The sequence below is a fragment of the Pseudochaenichthys georgianus genome, chromosome 10, assembly GCF_902827115.2.
Source record: "Pseudochaenichthys georgianus chromosome 10, fPseGeo1.2, whole genome shotgun sequence".
Taxonomy (NCBI): Eukaryota; Metazoa; Chordata; class Actinopteri; order Perciformes; family Channichthyidae; genus Pseudochaenichthys; species Pseudochaenichthys georgianus.
Genome location: NC_047512.1, coordinates 27,163,551 through 27,185,041, shown reverse-complemented (window position 1 = coordinate 27,185,041; position 21,491 = coordinate 27,163,551). Strand labels below are relative to the sequence as shown.

At 42.4% G+C, this 21,491-nt stretch overlaps 1 protein-coding gene across 2 annotated transcripts in view; it reads right to left on the bottom strand.

The window, feature by feature from the left end:
• The window catches only part of ctnna1 (catenin (cadherin-associated protein), alpha 1), a 98,601-nt gene that overhangs the window by 9,675 nt on the left and 67,435 nt on the right, over positions 1-21,491 (bottom strand). For both annotated transcript variants that reach the window (XM_034093137.2, XM_034093138.1), the window contains exons 14-16: positions 14,885-14,995; positions 12,877-13,058; positions 3,999-4,104 (exon numbers count right to left, since the gene is read on the bottom strand). In XM_034093137.2, coding sequence (XP_033949028.1) covers positions 3,999-4,104; positions 12,877-13,058; positions 14,885-14,995 — 399 coding nt within the window. The remainder of the gene's footprint in view (positions 1-3,998; positions 4,105-12,876; positions 13,059-14,884; positions 14,996-21,491) is intronic.

Genomic DNA, 21,491 nt, shown 5'->3' with positions numbered 1-21,491 from the left:
ATTCATTCAGACTTTTATTTGGCCTGATCCTTTACTGCTTTTTGGCTCACTTGATTCCCGACTGCTTCACAGCATCAGAAATGCTACTGCAGGTTGATTTAAACTAAGGCAGCACAAAACAATGAATTCAACAGTTATATGCTATTTCACAACCACACCGATACGAACTCTATGTTGGACCTTCAGGATTGACATATCATTAAAATACTGAATTATCGTTGGTAAATGCCTTTCTAATTGATCAATCAGGAGTTGATACATTTTCTCAAACAACACACAAGGTGGGCTTCCCTCGGTTTGGCTGAACTACAGTTGGCGGAGGGCTGACCCTTGAACTGCTGAGCTGAGAATTTGTAGGCTATCGGGTTAATTTTGCTCCTCCACTGCAGTAGGTAATTTACAGCACTGCCTGCCGTAGAGCGTCTACGGCCAGAGCCAGGATTAGACTGAGCAGCAACAGAGCCCATGGATCACCATAAATCTCCACTGATTGAATGCAAATTGGAAAAGTACACTATGTATGTCAGTATACATCATGAGAAGAAAGCTTGCACAACAAACACACACACAGCAAGCACATGCCCATTCTCTAAATATGCAAGCCTTATTTTATGTGCATGTGTTTGTATGTGTGCATGCAATTGTTTATGTGGTGAGCAGGCAAGCAGCAGAAATGTATGGGCTAACATAGTGGCTAACACATTTGCATTATAAATCTCAATTACATAGCATTATTTGCTTACCAGCCTGCTCAGATGGAATTCTCATAAGGTGCCCTGCAGAGGAGGGTCATAAATTCTTAATAAACTGCAGTGCAGACCTTTGAACGGCACTGACCTAAATCCTGCAGCTCATCTCTGCACTACACTCATTTCTTTAAACTTTAATAAGGCTCTATTACACATATTTAACTGTTTTTCAGAAACCCCAAACCAGATCCTGTCCACCTAAACATTCCAGTTGAACACAATCTGCCTGTAAGAAAGCACGTCATGACACGGTCTTGTGCAGGCTGTGCCATCAGTCTGGGACCATCTGCCGATGTGTTTTATATGAGGACTAAACCCTCATAGGCCCTCCAGGCAGAGGCACAGAGCACAAGCGATTAATATGCCTAGGTTAATGAGCAGACCCAGCATTGCCTTTGCTGATCTGACTGTCAGTGCGTGTGCAGCTTGGTGCTGATTCCCTTAACGCCTGCTGCTGGAGTAGACCATTCCAACATGCAATGCCTTTGCTGTAAGAGGGCCTGTGGCATATTCTGCTTTGTTAGAGATATAGCCCTTAATATAAACTGCCTGGCTAAATAAATAACAATTTGTTGCCACCTGGCAATTAAACTGCTAATTAAAAGGCGAAGCACTCTTAATGGATGCATTTCTCAGGAGGGATGTTCTGTTCTCAACACAAACACACTTCCCCCTTCTTTCTACCTCTCCTATCTCCCCGCTCAATGTCCATCCCTGGGAGCCGTAGCTGATGTGTTCCAGGTGAGTGTCGCCTGCTCTGCTAGAGGCTAAGAAGGACAGCTGGATGGGTTCAGAGGCTGGAAGGGTCCTCTCTCCTGGCAAATACTTCTGTTCCAACAGCCAAAGCTCTTTATTTATTCATACTTTGAGTGCTTCAAAAAACCCAACACACACACACACACACACACACACACACACACACACACACACACACACACACACACACACACACACACACACACACACACACACACACACACACACACACACACACACACACACACACACACACACACACACACACACACACACACACACACACACACACGTTTTCTTTAGGGGATAACACTGTTTTCATTAAAGTCAATAAGCATCTTGAAAAGCAGCAGTGAGGCATACAAAAACTCACTTTCCAGAACGGCTTATTCCCTGTTCAGATTATTCGGTCACAACAGATAAGAGTTTTACTTTGTGATCGACATACTCCTGCAATATTAAAGATCCGAGGTGACCATAAATAAAAGGTCAAACGTGCAGGGCTCATTATGTGAGACTATGAGAGCGAGATATATAAATGCAGATCTTTCCATGACGTGTTGGCATAATTGAATTCCCTTTTCATGTCTCAAAAAGACAAAGGTTCTTGATACATCTCAAAGGTTTGTTTTAATGTGATAAGTTATGGAATAAATGTTTTATAACCATGGAATGTTTTTTTTTAGTTGCAAATGTCAGAATGTATTTCACAAGTGCCACAGCAGCCTCCACACACCTCTGCTCATCACACAAATAGCCGGTGGGAGAAAAAAAGCTATGATGTAAAACTACATCATCTACGAATGGACTGTTTGGAGACACATTTAATTACGCTGCTAAATAGGTTCAAACAGATTGGCTAATGACCCAAGCATATCATTACAAATCCATGTGTTGTAGTCAGCCCTGAAACACTAGACTTGCTCCGACTTGACAAAGACTTTTCATGCTGTTTCAGCGTTTTGCCAACATATCAGTGGATATGTCAACACAACCACAGCAAAAGAGTGCGACAAGGCCGCAAATGTTATCAAAACTGGAATCCTACAGCAAACATCTAAAGCCAGTGTGTGCTTTTCTGAGCGACTGTGTGTTCTCGGATACAAATGGAAGAAACCCACAGCTGCTACATCTAAACCACAGAAGAAACCAATGTCTTTACGAGAGAAGACCTCAATCTGACAACATGTCTTGTTGCAAACATCACAACTTAACTCTTCCATGATTTAACACTAAAATGTATACATATTGCAGACACAGAGACACAACATTCTCTGCCTAAGAGATGGCAAATGAATAAGTTGGGGGGATAAATCATGTACAGGGACTCCCTGAGGAGAGGAACAGTGCAAGTATTTAAGTGAAATATGAGGCCATGGATAATTGAATGTGTGTTTCCCAATGTCAAGGACCCTAGTCACTAGGGTAAGGGATAGATGTGGAGAGATGATGGAATCGGGAATTGGGGAGTGGGAGATGGTAGAATTAGAGAGGGAGGGGGAGAGTGTTTGATCCTGAAAGAAATTGGCAAAGACTTGTGGGGGGGGGGGGGGGGGGGGTTCTCATGAATAACACATATCATGACAGTTGTTAACATCTGAAGGGCCCTGCTGTGTGGGACTTTTACTTGAATTTGCTCCTAAACGAGCAAATGAGAAAAAATGTGATATACAAACTGAACTTTGAGCACTGAGGATGTTTTTTTATATGTTTGTATACAACTCTTTAAGTAATGAGCACAGGACAAAAGTTTCCTCCTACTCCGAGTCTTTAAATGTGACTTACACGCAGCGCTGTTAAGGACAACATTTAAAACCCAAAAGGAAGCCGTGTCAAGATGCAATCAGTATGAAAGCTTTGCTTTTTTAAACCCTGCGCGAGCACAACAGCACGCAACAATGTCAGTTCCTTCAGCAGCACGGGAGCGCAGAACGAGTTGTGCATTTGTGTAATGAAAAACTTTACTCAACTCTACACATGCTGTCAACTTGCGTACAGTAGTCGGAACATGTATGACTTAGTAGATAATGAATGTAACTTTGGGGTTAAATAGTGACTATCAGAATGATGAAACGCAGTTGTAATTTGTGCTGAAAGGAGGAGGATTAGGGACATATAAACAATGTGTCGTCCAACACAGCAATTACACATCTGTCTGATTCTTTGAGCACAATCATGGCCAATTCATACCAGTGAAATATATTTAATATGATGCTGGGAAATATTTCAAGAAGAAAATCACTTAATTTGTAGCTCCAAATTGAACATCTTTCATGCCTTTTTAATTTTGCAATGGTCATGCCATTAGCGTTATGTCATCCACAAAAATGAGTACTTTTCTTTCATTTGTGCCATGTGTTGCCGCACTTGTTGCTAATTTATCGTGGCCCGGCAGTGTCGACGTAGCACAATTCCAATTATATATTGGAGTCCGTAGCACAAAGGTGTAGTGTGCATGAAACCTTTTGAGACGGAGGTTCATTAGCGACTTACATTGTCAGCGATGGTGCGGCCCAGCTTGTCCATTCGTGATCCTGCCTCGGCAATTTTCTTGGCAGCACTGATGACATCAGACGTATTCTTCAGTGGACCTTTCCCCCTGGGGAGAAAACAAGTGGAAAAATCAGTCAATGTTTCTGATCTCATCCAATATGAAGGAGCACCATCTCAGTTATGAAGCGGCTGTTTGTTTTGGAAGGATTTTATTCCATTTTATTTTTTCAGTCAGAGGCAAGGATGGATAGAGAAGCGTGATTTATGGGAATAGTTCAGGGAATCATCACAGAAACACAGGTGTACGCTGACACACACACACACCACACACACAATTACATTTAGAGGGGCAGCCTTCACTCTCAGGGCCGTCCTTAAAGACTGGGCCCATGTTGCTGTACGACACTCTTTTGTAGCACAATAACCCCGCTATCAAAATCAGGTGTTATACACATTTTATCCCACATGTTTTCAGCATACGATTGATATAATACATTGGTGAAATGTCTTTAAGAAACATGCAGCATATTTTTTTCTATTAATATTTTCATAACTTGTGAAGAAACCCTGTAAGCACTACAACAAGATGGCCTCGTAGGCAATCATGTTGTAGTGCTTATTAGTGCAAAATGTTTTCTATCACAGTGGAAATGAGCAGTTCAATCTACCCAGAACCTTCCATTAAAGCAGTTTCAAGAGGTTTAATTAAAGGATAAGACGTAAACCTGACTGTTTTCAGTGCGTTCTGTCATGATGTCTACCAGGAGAACAGTTGGTTGCCCTTTAAACCGTTACACACAGCAGCTCATCATTTGTATGGTTATTTTCGCCCAAGAACAGAAAAAAGACAGAGAGCCAAAGAATAAAAGGAGATAATTGAAAGTAGACGGATGAGATTACAATTCCATTTAAAGGCTGGTCATTGCGGTAATGTTAAACATCCATCGTTGACCATTTTGGAGCCAAGCTAAGCCTGTCCCAACACAGGTCAGTCTAGCCCTGACCTGACCCACTGTTAAGCTTGTCAGCCATTTGCGAGGGTTTTTCTCTCCCCACAAGGGACTCTGGGACACAGTTGGCAAGAGGTACAAATTGGATTCAAAGCTGCTCTCTCCAGGCAAAAAAATTAGCAATCCAACACAGAACAGATGGAATGTTGTGTACTGTTCTCTCCCTCTCTCCCTTTCTCCCTCTCCCCACCAACCCTTCCCCTCTCTTGCACTGCCTCTGCTGCTCTGCTGTAAAGCTAGTCAGGGTCCAAGTGGAAGAGGCCACGCTTCAGAGCACAGGCTGGAAGCTCTCCGGGGACCAGTCAACCCCTAGAGACAGAGCCAGAGGCATTGTGATGCGTTTCTGGGAAAAAGACTCAGCATGAGTATGTTTAATAGAGTGTTGCTAGTATAGTGTTTACACACGGCATCTATTGCACGTCTGTCCGTCCTGGGAGAGGGATCCCTCCTCTGTTGCTCTCCCTGAGGTTTCTCCCATGTTTCCCTTTAAACTGTGGGTTTTCTCCGGAAGTTTTTCCTTGTACGATGTGAGGGACTAAGGACAGAGGGTGTCGTATTGTCATACTGATATTCTGTACAAACTGTGAAGTCCACTGAGACAAATGTAACATTTGTGATATTGGGCTATATAAATAAACATTGATTGATTGATTGATTGATTGATTGATTGATTGATTGATTGATTGATAGTGTTGTAGTTTGACACGATATAAACCCAGCAACCACTGATTTCTCCCTAACCACTTGTTCCCTTCCTAAAAATATCCTTTGCTTTAGCTCAGAGATATGAAGTGCCAGCTGCTCATTTTCTTCACCTTCTCCAGCTGTGTAGGTCGCCATGTAACGATAGGGAAAAGCACAAAGAGTCGACAGATAAAGACAAAAAGAGTCCTGACCGGAAGAAACCCTTGAGGCATTTTTGTAGTGGATTTGCACACGGAGTAGAAACCGGGGGGACTTCGGGTCTGTTGACAGCTGCAGGCCTCCAAATGTGTGTAAGCCACATAGGGACGAGCACTTTGCAGCACAGAATGCTCGAAGACAGGTGGCTACCAAATATGTTGCATGTTTCCAAGCCACACATGCCTTATTCATGAGTGCCACCACACAGCCATAAGCGATGCAGGAGTCGACGATTTGTCAGGAGAGAGGTCCAGAACAATTACCGCACACAGCATTAACCTTGGCAGGGCTTTGTGCCAGCTCAAGGTAAGGGAGCAATCATTTTTGGGCAGTGGCTGAATTAGCCAGCGACTGACCTTCTATGTGCTAGAGCAGGGGTGGCCAACCCGCGGCTCTCGAGCCACATGCGGCTCTTTGCCTAGTTTCATGCGGCTCTTCAGTTCATATCGAATTGTATATGTGTGAGTTTGGGGGAGAGACACTGACTCCGCACGGTGTACCGATACTTGAAAGGTACCGCGATACCCTGCCGTTAAAACGTTACGATTCCTCCGTTTCATTAGTATCGGTACTTTAAGAATTACAGGGAAAAGTACTCCGGTGAGAAAGCGCCGTTTTAATAAGAGCCGTGTGTGTTCAGCGCTCTGCTTCCACTTCCTGCACTGCAGCCGTGCCTGCAGTCCCTCCCTCTCAAGCACGTTCTAAGTGCCTCCCCTCTCTCGTACACGCGCTAGCTGCCAGAGCATGTGAGAAAACGAGAAGCATGGCTGCAAGTGGGAGTGCAACTGCCGCTGCGCCTCGGCTTGTTGACAAAAAAGACGCCAGAAGCGAAATGTGGAAGTATTTTAGCGATATCTCTGACAGTGAGGGCAAGCCTACGGACACCACGAGGCCCCTCTGTGAGAAATGTTTTTTATTTAATACGAACTCTTGTCATTTATTTCATTTATTGTTCTCATTGTTTAAAAGTTTGTGCTATGGTTCTGGTTCTGGTGTGAAATAAAGCACAATAATTACATTTAAGACTGTTTCCCTTTTTTAAAGAAAAGTATCGAAAAAGAATCGGAATCGCAATTCTTGACTTGGTATCGAAACTAGGGGTCGACCGATTATCGGCCATGCCGATTATCGGGGCCGATATTCATCATTTGACCGATTATCGGTATCGGCCTTTTTTTTAATAAAATTGCCGATAACACTTTGGCTCTGATGCGGCCGTTTCTCTGTCTGCAGTCACCACTCTCTGTACACGAGCAATGTCCCGCCCACAGCGCTATCTGATAGGCTATTACTGAAGTGTCAATCAACACTGAAGATTTTCCGGGTGGGAGCCAGCCATAGAGGCGGGACCTTCTCAGATTACAGGCAGGTGCGTAGAACGCAGACACAGACAGAGGCAAGCAGTAGCGCTGAGCGGCAGAGCCATACATGTGTTTCGAAGGTAAATCAGTTGAAAGCCGAAGTTCAATAAACATCCCAATCCCCTATGCTGAAGTTGCAAAAACAGCACGATCTATTGATCCAATTCTATCAGCTTCCCAGTTACACAGGGACGCGGGAAGTCAGTCAGAGTGCAGTGTCTCGCAGCGGAACTGTGGTGCGGAGGGGGGGCTGCGAGTGAAGCATCGCAGTTTTTCAGGTTGATATGTGAAGCTCATTAGCTAGCCAACATGTATTTAGCAAATGTTTAGAAAAATATTAGAAGTGAGGCTACTAGTCTAACGTTAGGTCTACTGTAATAGCCTCACTTTTAATAGTTTGCAAAACATTAGCTAGCACTAGTGTTTTGCAGTTGCTAGCAGCTTATTGGGATTTTATGCTAGATAGACAGGCATTGGTTTGATATAATAAATTAAGCATTATTGTTAGTTAAGCATGTCAGCCTGCAGCCCCACTTCTTGTCTCTCTCTAACTCATAGCAGATGGCTGCACTAAAGAAAAGGGCACAGAGAGGAAACCAGTTGTAAGATGTTTAAAAGTTCATTAAACATAATATAGGCTATGCTTAAATGCATTTCAAAGAAGTTGTGTTGAGTTGTGTTGGAGTTTGTGTTATTCTACATTTTGACACCAAGATTTTCTGATTTTACTGCAAATGTATATCGGTTCCAAATATCGGTTATCGGTCTCCTTGATTACTAATAATTGGTATCGGTATCGGCCTTGAAAAAGCCATATCGGTCGATCCCTAATCGAAACCAAAATGTTGGTACCGTGACAACACTAGCTACTCCTGACAGTTAAACCTGATATTTAGTAGGTCTGTTAAGTACTGAATGCTGATAATTCTGACGTAATTTGGCCGGTCAAAGTTGTTTGGGCTCGGATAAAATCGCTCCGTTACACACCGGGAGCCGGGACGAAAGTATGTGTGGTGTCAGGTGTCAGTATGAGAGGATGACAGCGCATCTAATTTGATGTGGCCCAAGAGCCAATCACAATAATACCTGCGATGCAGTGACCCAATCACCTTTGAGGGGGGGGGGGAAACCTATCGTTGATTAAACACTATCCAGTGTTTCCCCTACCATTGTCTTGGAGGGGCGCTGCGCCCCGCCAACGGAGCCCGCCCCTGAAATTCAAGGTGTTTAAAAAATATATATAATTTCTTTTTCTTAAATATATATAGCACCAAATTGCAAATAATCTATAACTACTGTCACTTTTCACATTGAACATGTGCTCTTTTATTAAATAAACTAAACACTTTCATTTTAAGTTGTGAGTTTAGTGTTTTGACCCTAAGAAACACTGATGCATGAATCAATAACAATAATCCACAGCTCCTCTCTCTGCTCCAGAGGATTTAAATGCATCAGTGACGTGGTTCAAATCTTGTCTCCAGAAAACAAAAAACTGAAACAAGCGGTATCAGTGACTGTGTTTGATGTGGCTCTTTGCAGTAACATAGAAAAAATGTGGCTCTTAACCTCTGATTGGTTGGCCACCCCTGTGCTAGAGAGTCAAGGCATATTGTGAAGATGTATATCCACCCTGACAGATATTCGTGCGTGTTCTGTCAGACAATAAAACTTGGATATATACTAGGGGTGTAACGGTACACGTACCGAAATTATTCGGTACTGTACACGTGTGTACCGAAGTGTACCGAACGAATATAACAAACGTAAAAAATTGAGAACGTGAACAACTTTTTGGAAGTAATCTCAGGTGCTGCGTCACATTGGGTTCAACGCGTCATAGAGCGAGCAAGTAATTTCATTGCACGAGAGGCATACTATGAGAGCTGGTCAGAGGGATGCGTTCAAATGTAGTCAGTAATTTGAGTAACTGTCGAAATGGCGAACGCAGATAAAGTTGAGCTCGAAAATCCTCCAGCATCATTGAAGTCTCCGGTTTGGGAACATTTTGGTTTCGCAGTTACGTACAAGGATGACGGACAAAGACAGGTGGACCGAACCAAAGCTGTTTGTCGGCATTGTTCAACTAAAATTGGTTACGCGGCTGGCAATACATCAAACTGGCACACTCATTTGAAAAGGCATCACCCGAACGTGAATATCACCGGTACCAAAAGAAAAAAGACTGAAGTGCAAACCCAACTCCCGCTAGCATTTAAGCCTCCACCACTCGCAAAAAGTTCAGACCGAGCAAAAGCTATTACATGTTAGCAAAGCGCTACCTGGCTGTATCTGCTACCTCTGTCCCTAGCGAGAGGGTGTGTTCTCCACAGCAGGAGACGTTGCTAGTGCCAGCAGATCTGCCCTTTTGGCAAGCAATGTAGACAAGTTCATCTTTCTTAAAAAAAACATGAAAATACAATGACAAGCAAGTCCTAATGTCAAACTGGCTGCTTCGGTGCTAGTACAGTAAAGTTCAAATACAGATTATTTCAGTTCATCGAAATGCTGCACCTTAATGTTTATTTTATTATATTTTCTATTTATTTGAGTGAATACATTATTCACAGTTTAATAATAATCAAAAAACCCCAAAAATATGTTATGTTTTGTGATAATTTTTTCTGATGTACCGAAAACGTACCGAACCGAACCGTGACCTAAAAACCGAGGTACGTACCGAACCAAAATGTTTGTGAACCGTTACACCACTAATATATACAGACTTAAATCCAAAGGCTCAGGGCAGAAAATAAGTCACAATACTAAATTGAGGTATTAACCCCTGAATAACAAAACTGAGCACTATTAAAAACAAAGAAACACAAGCCATTCCCATTGCTTTGTTTTAAAAGCTCTATTTCTAATGGCCAAACACTGAACATATATTATGTAATGTACTTATTACACTGATTGCTAAGGTCATAGACATTAAACCTTGACCCAAAATACTCCCTAAATACAGAACTTAGCAACCCCAGATAACATTAATAATTTAAAGAACAAATAAAGTAACTTATGAATAGCCAACGTAGAAAGGTTTTATTATAATGCAAATCCAGATGCGAAACTGGATTTGATGTGAACATCAAATCAGGAGAATCACTCTAAGGCTCCTAAGCTCTAGTTGGGACATCACATTGTTGTTGTTGCTGCTGCTGCTGCTGCTGCTGCTGCTGCTGCTGCTGCTGCTGCTGCTGCTAGGTGACAGTTGCAAAGGTTAGCCATGGTGGATTTCTAAAATGTAAATTTAATTTGGATTTTATTTTGCCGCTGAAGATATTCGACTTTGGAATGGCATTCCAAATTAAACACATCTGTTCTTTCAAGCAGATTTAGAGTGGAGTTTTGATTGATCTAAATCCTAGATGAAATGTGTAGGAGATAAGAGGCTTGGCTTTTTTAGGGTTTAAAATCCAGTCAGTGTCAAAATAAATGCCTCGTCAGCAGAAGAAAGCGGTATGAAGCAGTACTTCTCTTCTTGAATCGTTTCGTGTACTGTTAAGTAGTACTCAAATAACAATTGCGAAAGTAACGCAACCACAATTTAGCAAAAGGACACCTGATTAGCACCAACATATTTGATATGTATATGCAGCCAGAATCTGACCAAGATGTGTTGAGATACTTTGTTGGATTCTAAAAAAAATATTTATATTTGTTTGTGTTTTACCAGCGTAGCTTTGTAGTTTCGGAAATGTCCTACAGACCTGATGTTGAACTACATTTGGATGTATGCAGCATTGTATACAGATACTGAGCCATAAGGCTTGGAATGGTGCACATGTAGAAAATGTGTTCCAGTAAGAGCAGTATAAAGAAAGCATCAATAGGCTTTATCCTAATTGAGGATCTTTTTCATTTGAATGCCTTTGGTCTGCCTTATACTCTAAAACAGAGGGAGAAGCAGCCTGTATGTTGATATAAAGGTGTCACCTCAATCAATAACCTTTTAAAATATATACACACAGCTGAGGCCATCTAATAAAGAAACATGGCTTGCACTGTGGAATCAGCATGATTTGCATTCCGTTGACATGTGTGTCTTCAGTGGCAGCATTTATTTGTCTTGGTCCTTTGGATGAATAGGCAGCAAATGAAAAATGGCATGGTTCTGTGTGACCTCAGTCGGATCCCTTGCTGTGCTACTATTTGAAACTCGGCTTCAGTTTCCCAGTATTCTATGTCTTTGGCCGAGGAGACGGGATCTTTGAGCCATTCAAGGATGAAGATTGAGAGGCAGCATTTCACCGTCATTACGGATGTGACTCAGAGTTAGGCACAAAATGTACTCGTGAGTAATTCACTGGAATTTAAAAAAGGCACAGTCATACAAATACAGTCAAAATGTTTCCTCACATCCTCCACACAAACTCACGCACACTGTTTTTTATTTTATTTTCTATTTTGTAATCATCTCGCGCCCCCTCGGGGGGTCGCGACCCCCACTTTGGGAACCCCTGAGCTGATCATGCAGAGTTAAGAAGTGCTGGCCAAGGCTCATCAGAAAGTCTTAATTGAACCACACCTAGGGATGAATTCTGATGTTATTTATACATTTACACAATTACATAACTACTAAATCTAAAATTCGAAATTAATAAAAAATAAATTACATGCCGTTTATAAATCATATCAGTTCTTCTTTCTTGTTGTGATTTTGCTGCAGGATTCTTGAAGAAAACATTTAGCAAGATGAGAAGAAATTACATAAATGTTGTCTGAGCAAGAGTATCGATTCATCTTGGAGTTAAACATCGCTTCTAATATTCTGTTTTTATTTTGGTGGTCGCTGCATGCTTTCACTTTTATTTGGATCCTTGATGTTGTAAAGCCAATGTGATGTTGATTAAGAAATACATTTTTCATCTCTCTCATGTAGTTGGTTAAACTAGCAAGAGTTGCCATACAAACTGCATTTCTGCTAAATCAATACTTCTGAAATACGAAACGTTTGAAAGTTGCTTGTAACCACAGATTCAAACACCGTTACACATTTGTTAAGTAGAGGCAGAGTTTTTGTTTTTACTAATTTCTCTACTATGTTTATTGTCCCAACAAACCATTGAAGGGGGGAACATGGCTACCCTATAGCAGCTCTGCAGAGTGAGATTTACAGTGCACACCGGCTTTTTTCGTGTACCAGAGAGAGAGAGAGATTTGATGCACTGCTTATGGTTGTGCATATTAAGATTAGGGGAGGAAGGGAAAATAATCAAGAAAATAAAATTCTACCTACTGTGCTGCTTAGGGAAAATGAAGCACGTTGATGCATGAACAGTAGTGTTAAACTGGGTGCAGTAATATTGAGACACGGGCGAATGTTGGGGGAAAAAAGTAGGCTTACAGGGTGATTGTATTTGACTTAACTTAAACATGCATTTTGTCCTGGAGGCATTCTGCTTGAATTGCACTACTATTGGAATATTAATGTGAGGACTGTGGGATGACATATGTAAACAAATGTGCAGCCATAACACAAACCACTCATTTAGATGTCTGCTGAGGCCAGGACAAATATCTACAATTAAAAAATGGGCCATCAGCAGCTAGGAGAGAAAAAAAGGCCCTGGGTGTGAGCCAAGCTTGTTTGTCCGCACTCACCTGGTGAAGTCTGTCATCTCCATCATGACCATGCACATCTGCTTAGCCAACACAATGATGTCGTTTCCGTTGTCATCCCACTTGGACACCTCTGCGTCCAGCTTGCTCTTCTCTTCCTGGAAGCTAGCCACCTGTTCGGCAATCTGCGCCCGCTGCTCCTGGGGCAACTGGGCCATGACAGCCTGGAGGAGGAATTATGGGAAGCGGAGAGGGTTAGCATACTAACATACTGTTAGGGAGGCCATTGCTGTCTCCGGGGCATTTTGTTCTACATCATCTCCTATGGTTTCCATGGATGCACACGTGTTTTCTTGCCAGGGAAGAGCATGGTGCAGTGACACTATGGTGCACTATACTACTATTCTTACATTTCTACACTTGCTTAAATCAGGCAATTCAATGATTTGTGCAGTTGCCCAAGAACAAGTAAAAAGTAAAGAGTTATCTATTTTGCATTGAGTATAGCCGGCCTACTGTTCCCATATAACTTAGTAGATCGACAGTTTGGTGAAATTGTGATAATACTTCGTTGTATTTGTAAATGCAGAATTAATAGCTCAGCTGTTGAATTCGGCTGCATTCAACTTAATTGGTGCACATGAAAAAGGTGTAGCGTATGTCTCTTGTTTTTGGTATATTTGCATCTAAAGACAAAAAAAATGTCCTCATAAATTGCTGTCTCTTTTCTGTAAATAAATGTCATCACCAATGCTCTCAAGTAGACATGTCCCTGATTGGCCCAGGTTAAGTGGGGATTTGATCTAGGTTCAAAAGGAGGTTCACAGCCACTAAGTAATATTACGTGACAGATTCTGGAAAAATATACATCTATTGAACTCCTTGCCCTGCTGGCCAGAGAAGGAGATCAATATAAGGGCATTTGTTTAGCGGTACTTAATATCATGTGCAAATGTGTTTAGCGCCATTTCTATCAATCCTCTTGGGCTTGACGGTTAAAGGGCAATTTCCAAACAGGCAATCAGACATTCAATGAATGAGCTTGTGAGGCCGAAGTGGGCAGACACTTAAGAGCAGGAAATCGAATATCATGGCGTGAGCGTTCATTCCATTACTGGTAAATGGGAGTCTCTCTCTAGAGTCACCTAAGCTTATACAAAGCTGTTCAGGGCAGAGCAAATATGAAAAGCCCACACCTAAAAAACATCCGGATAAGCTTTGGAGAACAAAACAAACAGAATGGAAATGTACTGAGGGGTCGCTCCACCATTAGGGAATTTTGAGATTAATTAAATTACTCTTTATTTTGTAAACACTTTATTTCCCCAACTTTTATAAAGAGGGCAAACAACAGAATTATTTTTGTATTGTTATGAGGTAGGCTGCAGAAAAATGTAACTTCAACATTCAACCAGCAACGGAAATTGACTGGTTCCAACAACAACAACAACAACAACAAGATTGGAGTTGGATCTTTTGAAGTCTTGATTTTACTTCAGTGAGTTGTGGGTAGCAACTGCTTTCCACACAACGGAGGTGGTGGTAAACAAGAGCTGTATGAGGGAAAACTTTAGTTATGGTGGCGTGAAGCCAACTCTGCGTAATTAACAGCAAGTATGAGGGTGGAGTGTTTTAGAGAACAGCGCCTCTGAAAGCGCTCACATGACCGTACAATCACAAACGACCCTCAATAAACGGTCTGACTAATTTTCTAAATGTGTACAATTATTTTCTGAAACTACAGCCTGGTGATAATTTGTTCCTGTGATTATAGTATTCTGAACTATATTTGTATGTACCAAGCGAGTCATTACATATTTCCTCTAATCTAAACGAGCTATATTAATTTACTATTACATTTGCAAGAGAGAGTACATCTATGGTTCATTAGTAAATTCAAATCAAATGTATGGGTGTTTTTTTTTTCTTCACAGATGTAGTTACTTTTTAATCAGGTATTATTGATGCTATTTGAAAGTGTACGATTTTAGAGGCAGGAGATAAGAGCAATAAATGTCTGTTAATACCACAAGAAGTGACAACATCTTACCCGTGCACTCTGGCCGGCAATAAGCTGGTCATCCTCCGTCTGCACGCTGGTCCTGCTGCGAGCATCAAAGTCTTCAGTCTCAAAGTCAGAGTCGTCCAGCTCCTCTGGAGTCTGTAATGGATCAACAGAGAGAGCGGGGGGGGGGAAGAGCAGTAACAAGAGGGAAAGGTCAGTAAAAGCAGATCGTTTTTAGGGGAGAACATAAAAGAATATTGCTACACTACATCCTTTTGAGCACTATCAAATAACCAACCTGGTTACCATCTAAGAGAAATGCCTTGACGCTGCAGCAAGGGCAGCATCAAATACATGTTTTCTTCCCCATAGCTCGTTACAATAAACCATAAACTCTAAATGCATTTGTAAATCAAGTGTGATGTGCAGCATGTGCATTTGGAGAGAGAAAAAGCTGGTATGAAACATATTGGGGGCAAAATACTTCTGAGTCCCATCTGCCGCTGCTCTCTGTGGAAAGGCATGTGAGGCATGAGCCGTTCTTTAAGGCTGCGGCCACACGAGGACGAAAACGGCTAAACGCATAGGATTAACGCAAACAAGCTTCCGTCCACACGCAATAGTTATCCGGATAGTGTCTGTCCACACGAGACCGCTCCGTTTAGCTGCAACCGCTGGAGAAGCTGCAGTACATATGCAGGAGCCTGTACGTGGCGCTGTAACTTCCTCGACAAAAGCAACGAAGAAGCATGGTTGTCATGGTTGCCCTTCTGTTTATTCTCCGCGGTGGGGGCCGAGGGAACCGGGCAGAGTTTTTCGCCAGTCAACGTGTATTAAAGTTTAAATCTTCCGGACAAAATCATAAAAGTGCCGGTCAAAGGTCTTCTTTGTTTTTTATTGAGCTTTAAAACAAACGAATAACGACTCGATATATTATAATAATAAAATACACGGAGCCTCTCTTTTTCCTTCCTCTCTTCGGACAGCGCCAGTGTCTGTCTCATGCAGCAGCTCATCCAGTAATGAGTGACCCGGCTGACAGTAAAAATAAACATATTTATAACTAGCTTAGGGAGTTTGAGAGGTAATCAAAATAGCTAAGGGTGATGATCTGACTTGAAGTGTGTGTTTTGCTGCAGCGGGAGGAGCTGCAGGTGAGCAGAGCTGCGTGTCTCCGTCCTGTCAGATTAGACTTCACTCGCGTTTAAGTCCATATCGAGAGAAAGATAAATAATCTGAATTCAGTGTGCAGTTTACTTTGACGCGGGGGTGAGCAGCAGAGGTGGGGAGAGGCGGGGCTATTAACTCATTATCAGAAAATGATCGTATTGGGCGTACACACGGAGCCGTTGGACCCCCCAGAGCGTTGCGTATGCCGTTCTATCCACCTTGGGACCCGTTATCGTTTCCTCAGTCGTTTAGTGCCGTATTCGGTCGTCCTCGTGTGGCCGAACGGTCTATATGACACTAAACAGTAACGCAAACGACCGTTTTCGTCCTCGTGTGGCCGCAGCCTAAGAGTGTTGCTACTTCATCTCTGATCCTTCACCTCTGCCCCAGCTTTGAATGCAAAACAAGCCACCATCAAGAATATTAATATTCACAAGGATTTCTATCTCGACAGGTCATGCTTGAGGCAAAATACAATGCTGATTGACAGGGAAATGTATTTGGTGGTGATACGGGCCCAGGGAAGATGATAAAGGTGCATTATCACGCCTGTGCCGCTACTTGTGCTTATCCAGCTGTCTCAATACCTCCCTTCTGTAATGGATTTGGAGCCCCACGTCTAAAAATAGCTAAAGGTCTCTGAACAACATTACACTGCTTTATGAAATGTAGAGATGCTCTTGTTCTCAGGGGAATGGGGGTATGGGTTTCGGATACAAAGCTGTAACTGTGACTCATAGGCATCTCTTTCAACCCAGACAATGCTGCTCAGTGGGGCGCAGATATCACCTGCTGTGGCCTGTGCAACAGATAACCTATGAATGTGGGAGGCTCAGAAACGATAGCTCATAGTGAGCACCCGATGGGACACTACTGGAGAGATTTGACAACAATAGGCTACCGTTTTAATTAAAAAGGGGTTATGAAAAGGTAGCACTGCTGCTGAAGCAAATTATACAATTTTTCATGTTGTGGCTAAACACTAATCAATATTTAATTTTGGAATGTTCAGACCCGCCACTGTCTGCCTGCAAGCTGAAATAATCATTTCCACCTGTTTCTGAAGTGTAATAGAGAAGAAGAGAAATGTTCTGTAATAGCATTGTGACAGCCCTTGAAAGAAGGCTCTAGTCTTTCATATCATATCTGCTTGCTGATGTGAACGGGACACTTCAACAGTCAAAATATCTATTACAATTCTTTTTGTGACATTCTTCTGGTAGCCTCTGCGATAGGAGCATGTTTCATTTTAAGGACTGAGCCAGAAAATTCACCTTGGGCTGTGATGTACAGCACAAATCATAAGGTGTCACTGTCAGCGGCTCCCTGACTTTGAGACAGTTTGATGTCTGGGAGGCATATTCTCTGATGTCGCTGTAGGTGGGGAGAGGGCTCTGTCCGCCTGTCACATATCCTGGGGACGGCCAACATGAACCGTCTGGGCGCCACTTACAGAGGTTAAAGACTTGTCCATCTTAAGTAGCCCCAATCACACAACTGTCTGCTCTGATTTAAGAGTGGGCCACTGTGCCGTGCGTGCATGTGAGCTTTATAGTGAGATGGCTAGAGCGAATGTGCAATTGTGTGTGTGGACTAGTGTTGTCACGATACCAACATTTTGGTTTCGATACCAAGTCAAGAATTGCGATTCCGATTAATTTTCGATCCTTTTCTTTTATTATTTTCATGATCAATAAAATGGTAGTTTATCTGTTAAGTGTTTTCTTACAACATGGACTCTTCTTTATACTTGAGTTCATGTGATTTATTTGATAGTTAACTTTATATTTTATTAATATGTAATAATAATGTAATAGTACAGTAATATAAATAATTGACAAAATGTACATTGCAGATGTTAGCCACATTGGTAAGTTAGCTAACAAGATAGCCATATTAGACAGTTATCATTGCCATTAATTGCCTCGTCAAACTACGAAAACGTTCGTTTGTCACAAAATAAATGACACTTGTTTGACTTATATTTGAGGGCATGGGCTTGAGCATGATGTAATTATGTTATCTATCACAACCTGTCTGTCTTTAAATTCTTTAAACAGCTCTGGATGCCGGTCGGCAGGTACTTAGCCAAGTTTGATGTGTTGGCTCCCTTGGTTTGCAGGGATCTAAAACATGTCTCACATGTGGCTTTCACACCAGCGCTTTTCCCTTTCTAGCTCCGAGCGGGAGCTTTTCTGGTTCAGCTCCGGTTTCCCTTTTCAGCTCCCGCTCTGTTCACACCGCCCACTGGCGCCCCAGAGCTGCCCTTGCTGCGTCATGACGTCACCGTTTACATCGCTGATTTGCCCCCCAACGGCAGCCATTACGGCGCTCACAACAACAACAACAACTGCGTCGGGTCGATGATCGTGTTGCTTTTAATCACACAAAGCCAGAATAAATTGAATAACGACTTCTCCAACCTTATACTTTGCTCCAGAGTGCCGTGGTTCATTGTTTATTAATGTGTTTCTGCAGCATTTACCGACCGCTGCAGTATTGGCTGCTCTTCCACAGGAGTTTATTCTCCCGTTAGCTCCCGGTTAGCTCACACTGCAGCGGCCGCTCTAAAGTATTCACTGTCCGACTCACACAAGCAGCTGATGCATATCCCCAGCTTCCCTTAGCCTAAGTGAATGTGTGTCAGTCTGAATTGACACTGTTTGGTATCACAACGCTGTTATGAAAGTTTCTCTGGTATAAAACGGGTGATGTTAGCATAGCAACCGAAGCTAAACTGACTACTTGCATCCGATAGCTGCAATAATACAAAACACGTCTGCCTCTCTCCACAATGATCGATAACAGTGAACGGATGGTCAAAGTAAGGCACAAATAAACAGAATCACACGAAGCCTGGTTAGTGTTGCCTGACTTTATAAAGTGTGTTTATAAGCACTACTGCAGGCAGGCATAACAGTGTTCAGGGGAGGTGGGTTTAGTTTCCTGCACGCCTCGACGTAAGAGAGACGTAAGCGACGTCGCCTCTTAGCTCCAAAGCTTTTGCCTCTGGACCGACAATTTTTTGGAGCTGGAAATGAAGCGGATTCCGGAGCTAAGAGCTGGCGCCGCTGCGGTGTGAACAGGAGAACCCGGCGCTTTTCAGGCTCTAGCTCCGAGCCGGAGCTGAAAAGGCGCTGGTGTGAAAGGGGCAACAGACAGGCCTCGTGGTGTCCGTAGCGGCAGTTGCACTCCCACTTGCAGCCACTTGCTCCCCGTTTTCTCACATGCTCTGGCAGCTAGCGCGTGCATGAGAGGGGAGGGACTTCGAGCGTGCTTGACAGGGGAGGGACTGCAGGCAGTGCAGGGAGTGGAAGCAGAGCGCTGAACACACACGGCTCTTATTAAAACAGCGTTTTCTCACCGGAGTACTTTTCCCCGTCATTCTTAAAGTACCGATACTAATGAAACGGAAGAATCGTAACATTTTTAACGGCAGGGTATCGCGGTACCTTTCAAGTATCGGTACACCGTGCAACACTAGTGTGTGGACATGCCCTCTACAGAAGTTGCCTTTTAGTACTTAACTCAGCAGATATTTCATATTTCAGAGTGAAACATGCCGAGTTTCATCTATAAACTGTGCCACTGAAGGGTAGTTCAGCCGGGAAAGGGTTCTTCTCGAGAGGAATCATGGTTTTTGCTACACTTGCCCAACTTCATTACAAACAACAGCAGGTAGGAGAGTGTAAGTGGACTTCTGTGCAGATGCTGCAGCAAAGTTCACAACTATCCAGCTGATCATCTGAGGCCCTTCCTTCGGAATAAACACCACAATCTGGGATAATTACCTCACACATCTGATCAAGAAACCTTGGCAAACCCATGGGGAACTGCATCGTTTTTCTTTTAAGATAGTGGCTTAAGTTTGAGTTGAGTCTCATCACTATCTCTTGCTCAGCAAACAATGTCAGAATGTATCTCACGGATGAATTCTAAGTAGGGTTGCAAAATTCCGGGAATTTTCAAAGATGGACATTTTCCATGGGAATTAACGGGAATAAACTGGGAATTTTCTAAATTGAAGGTTGGCTCTTCATAGGGAACTTAAATATAGTTGGGGAAAGTATATTTTAGCATAATCTTGACTAAAACAAACAGATGCCATTCAAGTACACTTGAATATCCATGCCATTCCTCACATGCACATAGCACACTGCTTAATGCATGGCTATTGAGACCACATCCCCTACAGCAGGGGTAGGCAAGTAAGTTTGGCCGTGGGCCAATTTTTTGCTGAGCCACAAGATGGCGGGCCAGAACATAATCAAAGCCTAATTCAAGGAATTGATTTTGGTAAGAGGGCGCAGCGCCCCTGTTCCCCGGTTCAGAAAAAACTCTGATATCGCTGATAACCCTCCCCATCAACACTCTGATGCGCAGTCAGATCCGCTGATTGGTTCACTGATGATATAGGCGCCCAATCCAGAGCCTCTGGCTAGACCCGCCCAAAGGGAGGCTCGTCCTCTCTAGCCCCATTTCAGTCCCAAAGCCGGGGCTATTATCTGTATTTTAATAGACTTATCTTTTAAATTGAGGTGTATTTATTGTTCTCTTCAAAGTTAATTTTTCTCTGAAATTGTAGGGAGGATGGTCCTCAATAGACGAGCCTCCACTGAGTAAAGTAGAGTTATTAACTAGGGAGCAGTGTTATTTAACATACTTTTATTCTGATAAGTATTGTCAAGTTCTCTGGGTTTTTGGCATTTATTTGAGTAAGAGAGGCTTGAGGGGCAACAGAGGACGCATGGACAACTGGAATCCTTTTTCCTTTTCTTTATTTCAACTTTTCAAGGACACATTAGGATTCTTTCAGGTTGAAAACCTTTAAAAAATATTAAAGGACAAAAGAAATCAATTACAGCATGTTTTGCTTTGCAATTTAATATATTATAACCTAAATTAACCAGTAACCAAGTATTTTACTCAAACTCAATGTATTTAATAGTTAAATAACTACTTTAATTGACCTGGTTCCCCACAACCACACATTTGCCATATGTGACCCGCTCTATCGAAATCAGTCGGAAATCGCAACGGCTCATTTCAAAATAAACGTGAATTTGCGTAAAAAACTAGTTCTTCGGGTGTTTTGTTTGATTTTAAATAAACAAAGTCTTGGCTTTCAGAATATGGAACTTTTATTTCCAAAATCACACGATAAATACATGTTTGAAGCTTGTAAAGGGAAGATGACAGCTCTCCCTCGTGCTCTGCTCTTCCACTGCGCCGCTTCCCCTCCCTCGGCTGACATTATGAATGTATGTCGGGACAGATTTTATTTTACCGGACAAATTCGAAACTTACCGGTCATGTTTCAATAATAATAATAAGAATGGTGTAGCAAAGTTTCCGTTAGCAGGTAATCACCGGACTATGACAGGATATGCTGATGTTTAAAACTCAGTTAATGGGAGTAATTGTTATATTGCTTCAGTTTATAATCGTTACAGATCGAAAACTTCAGATTCATTTTTCAATA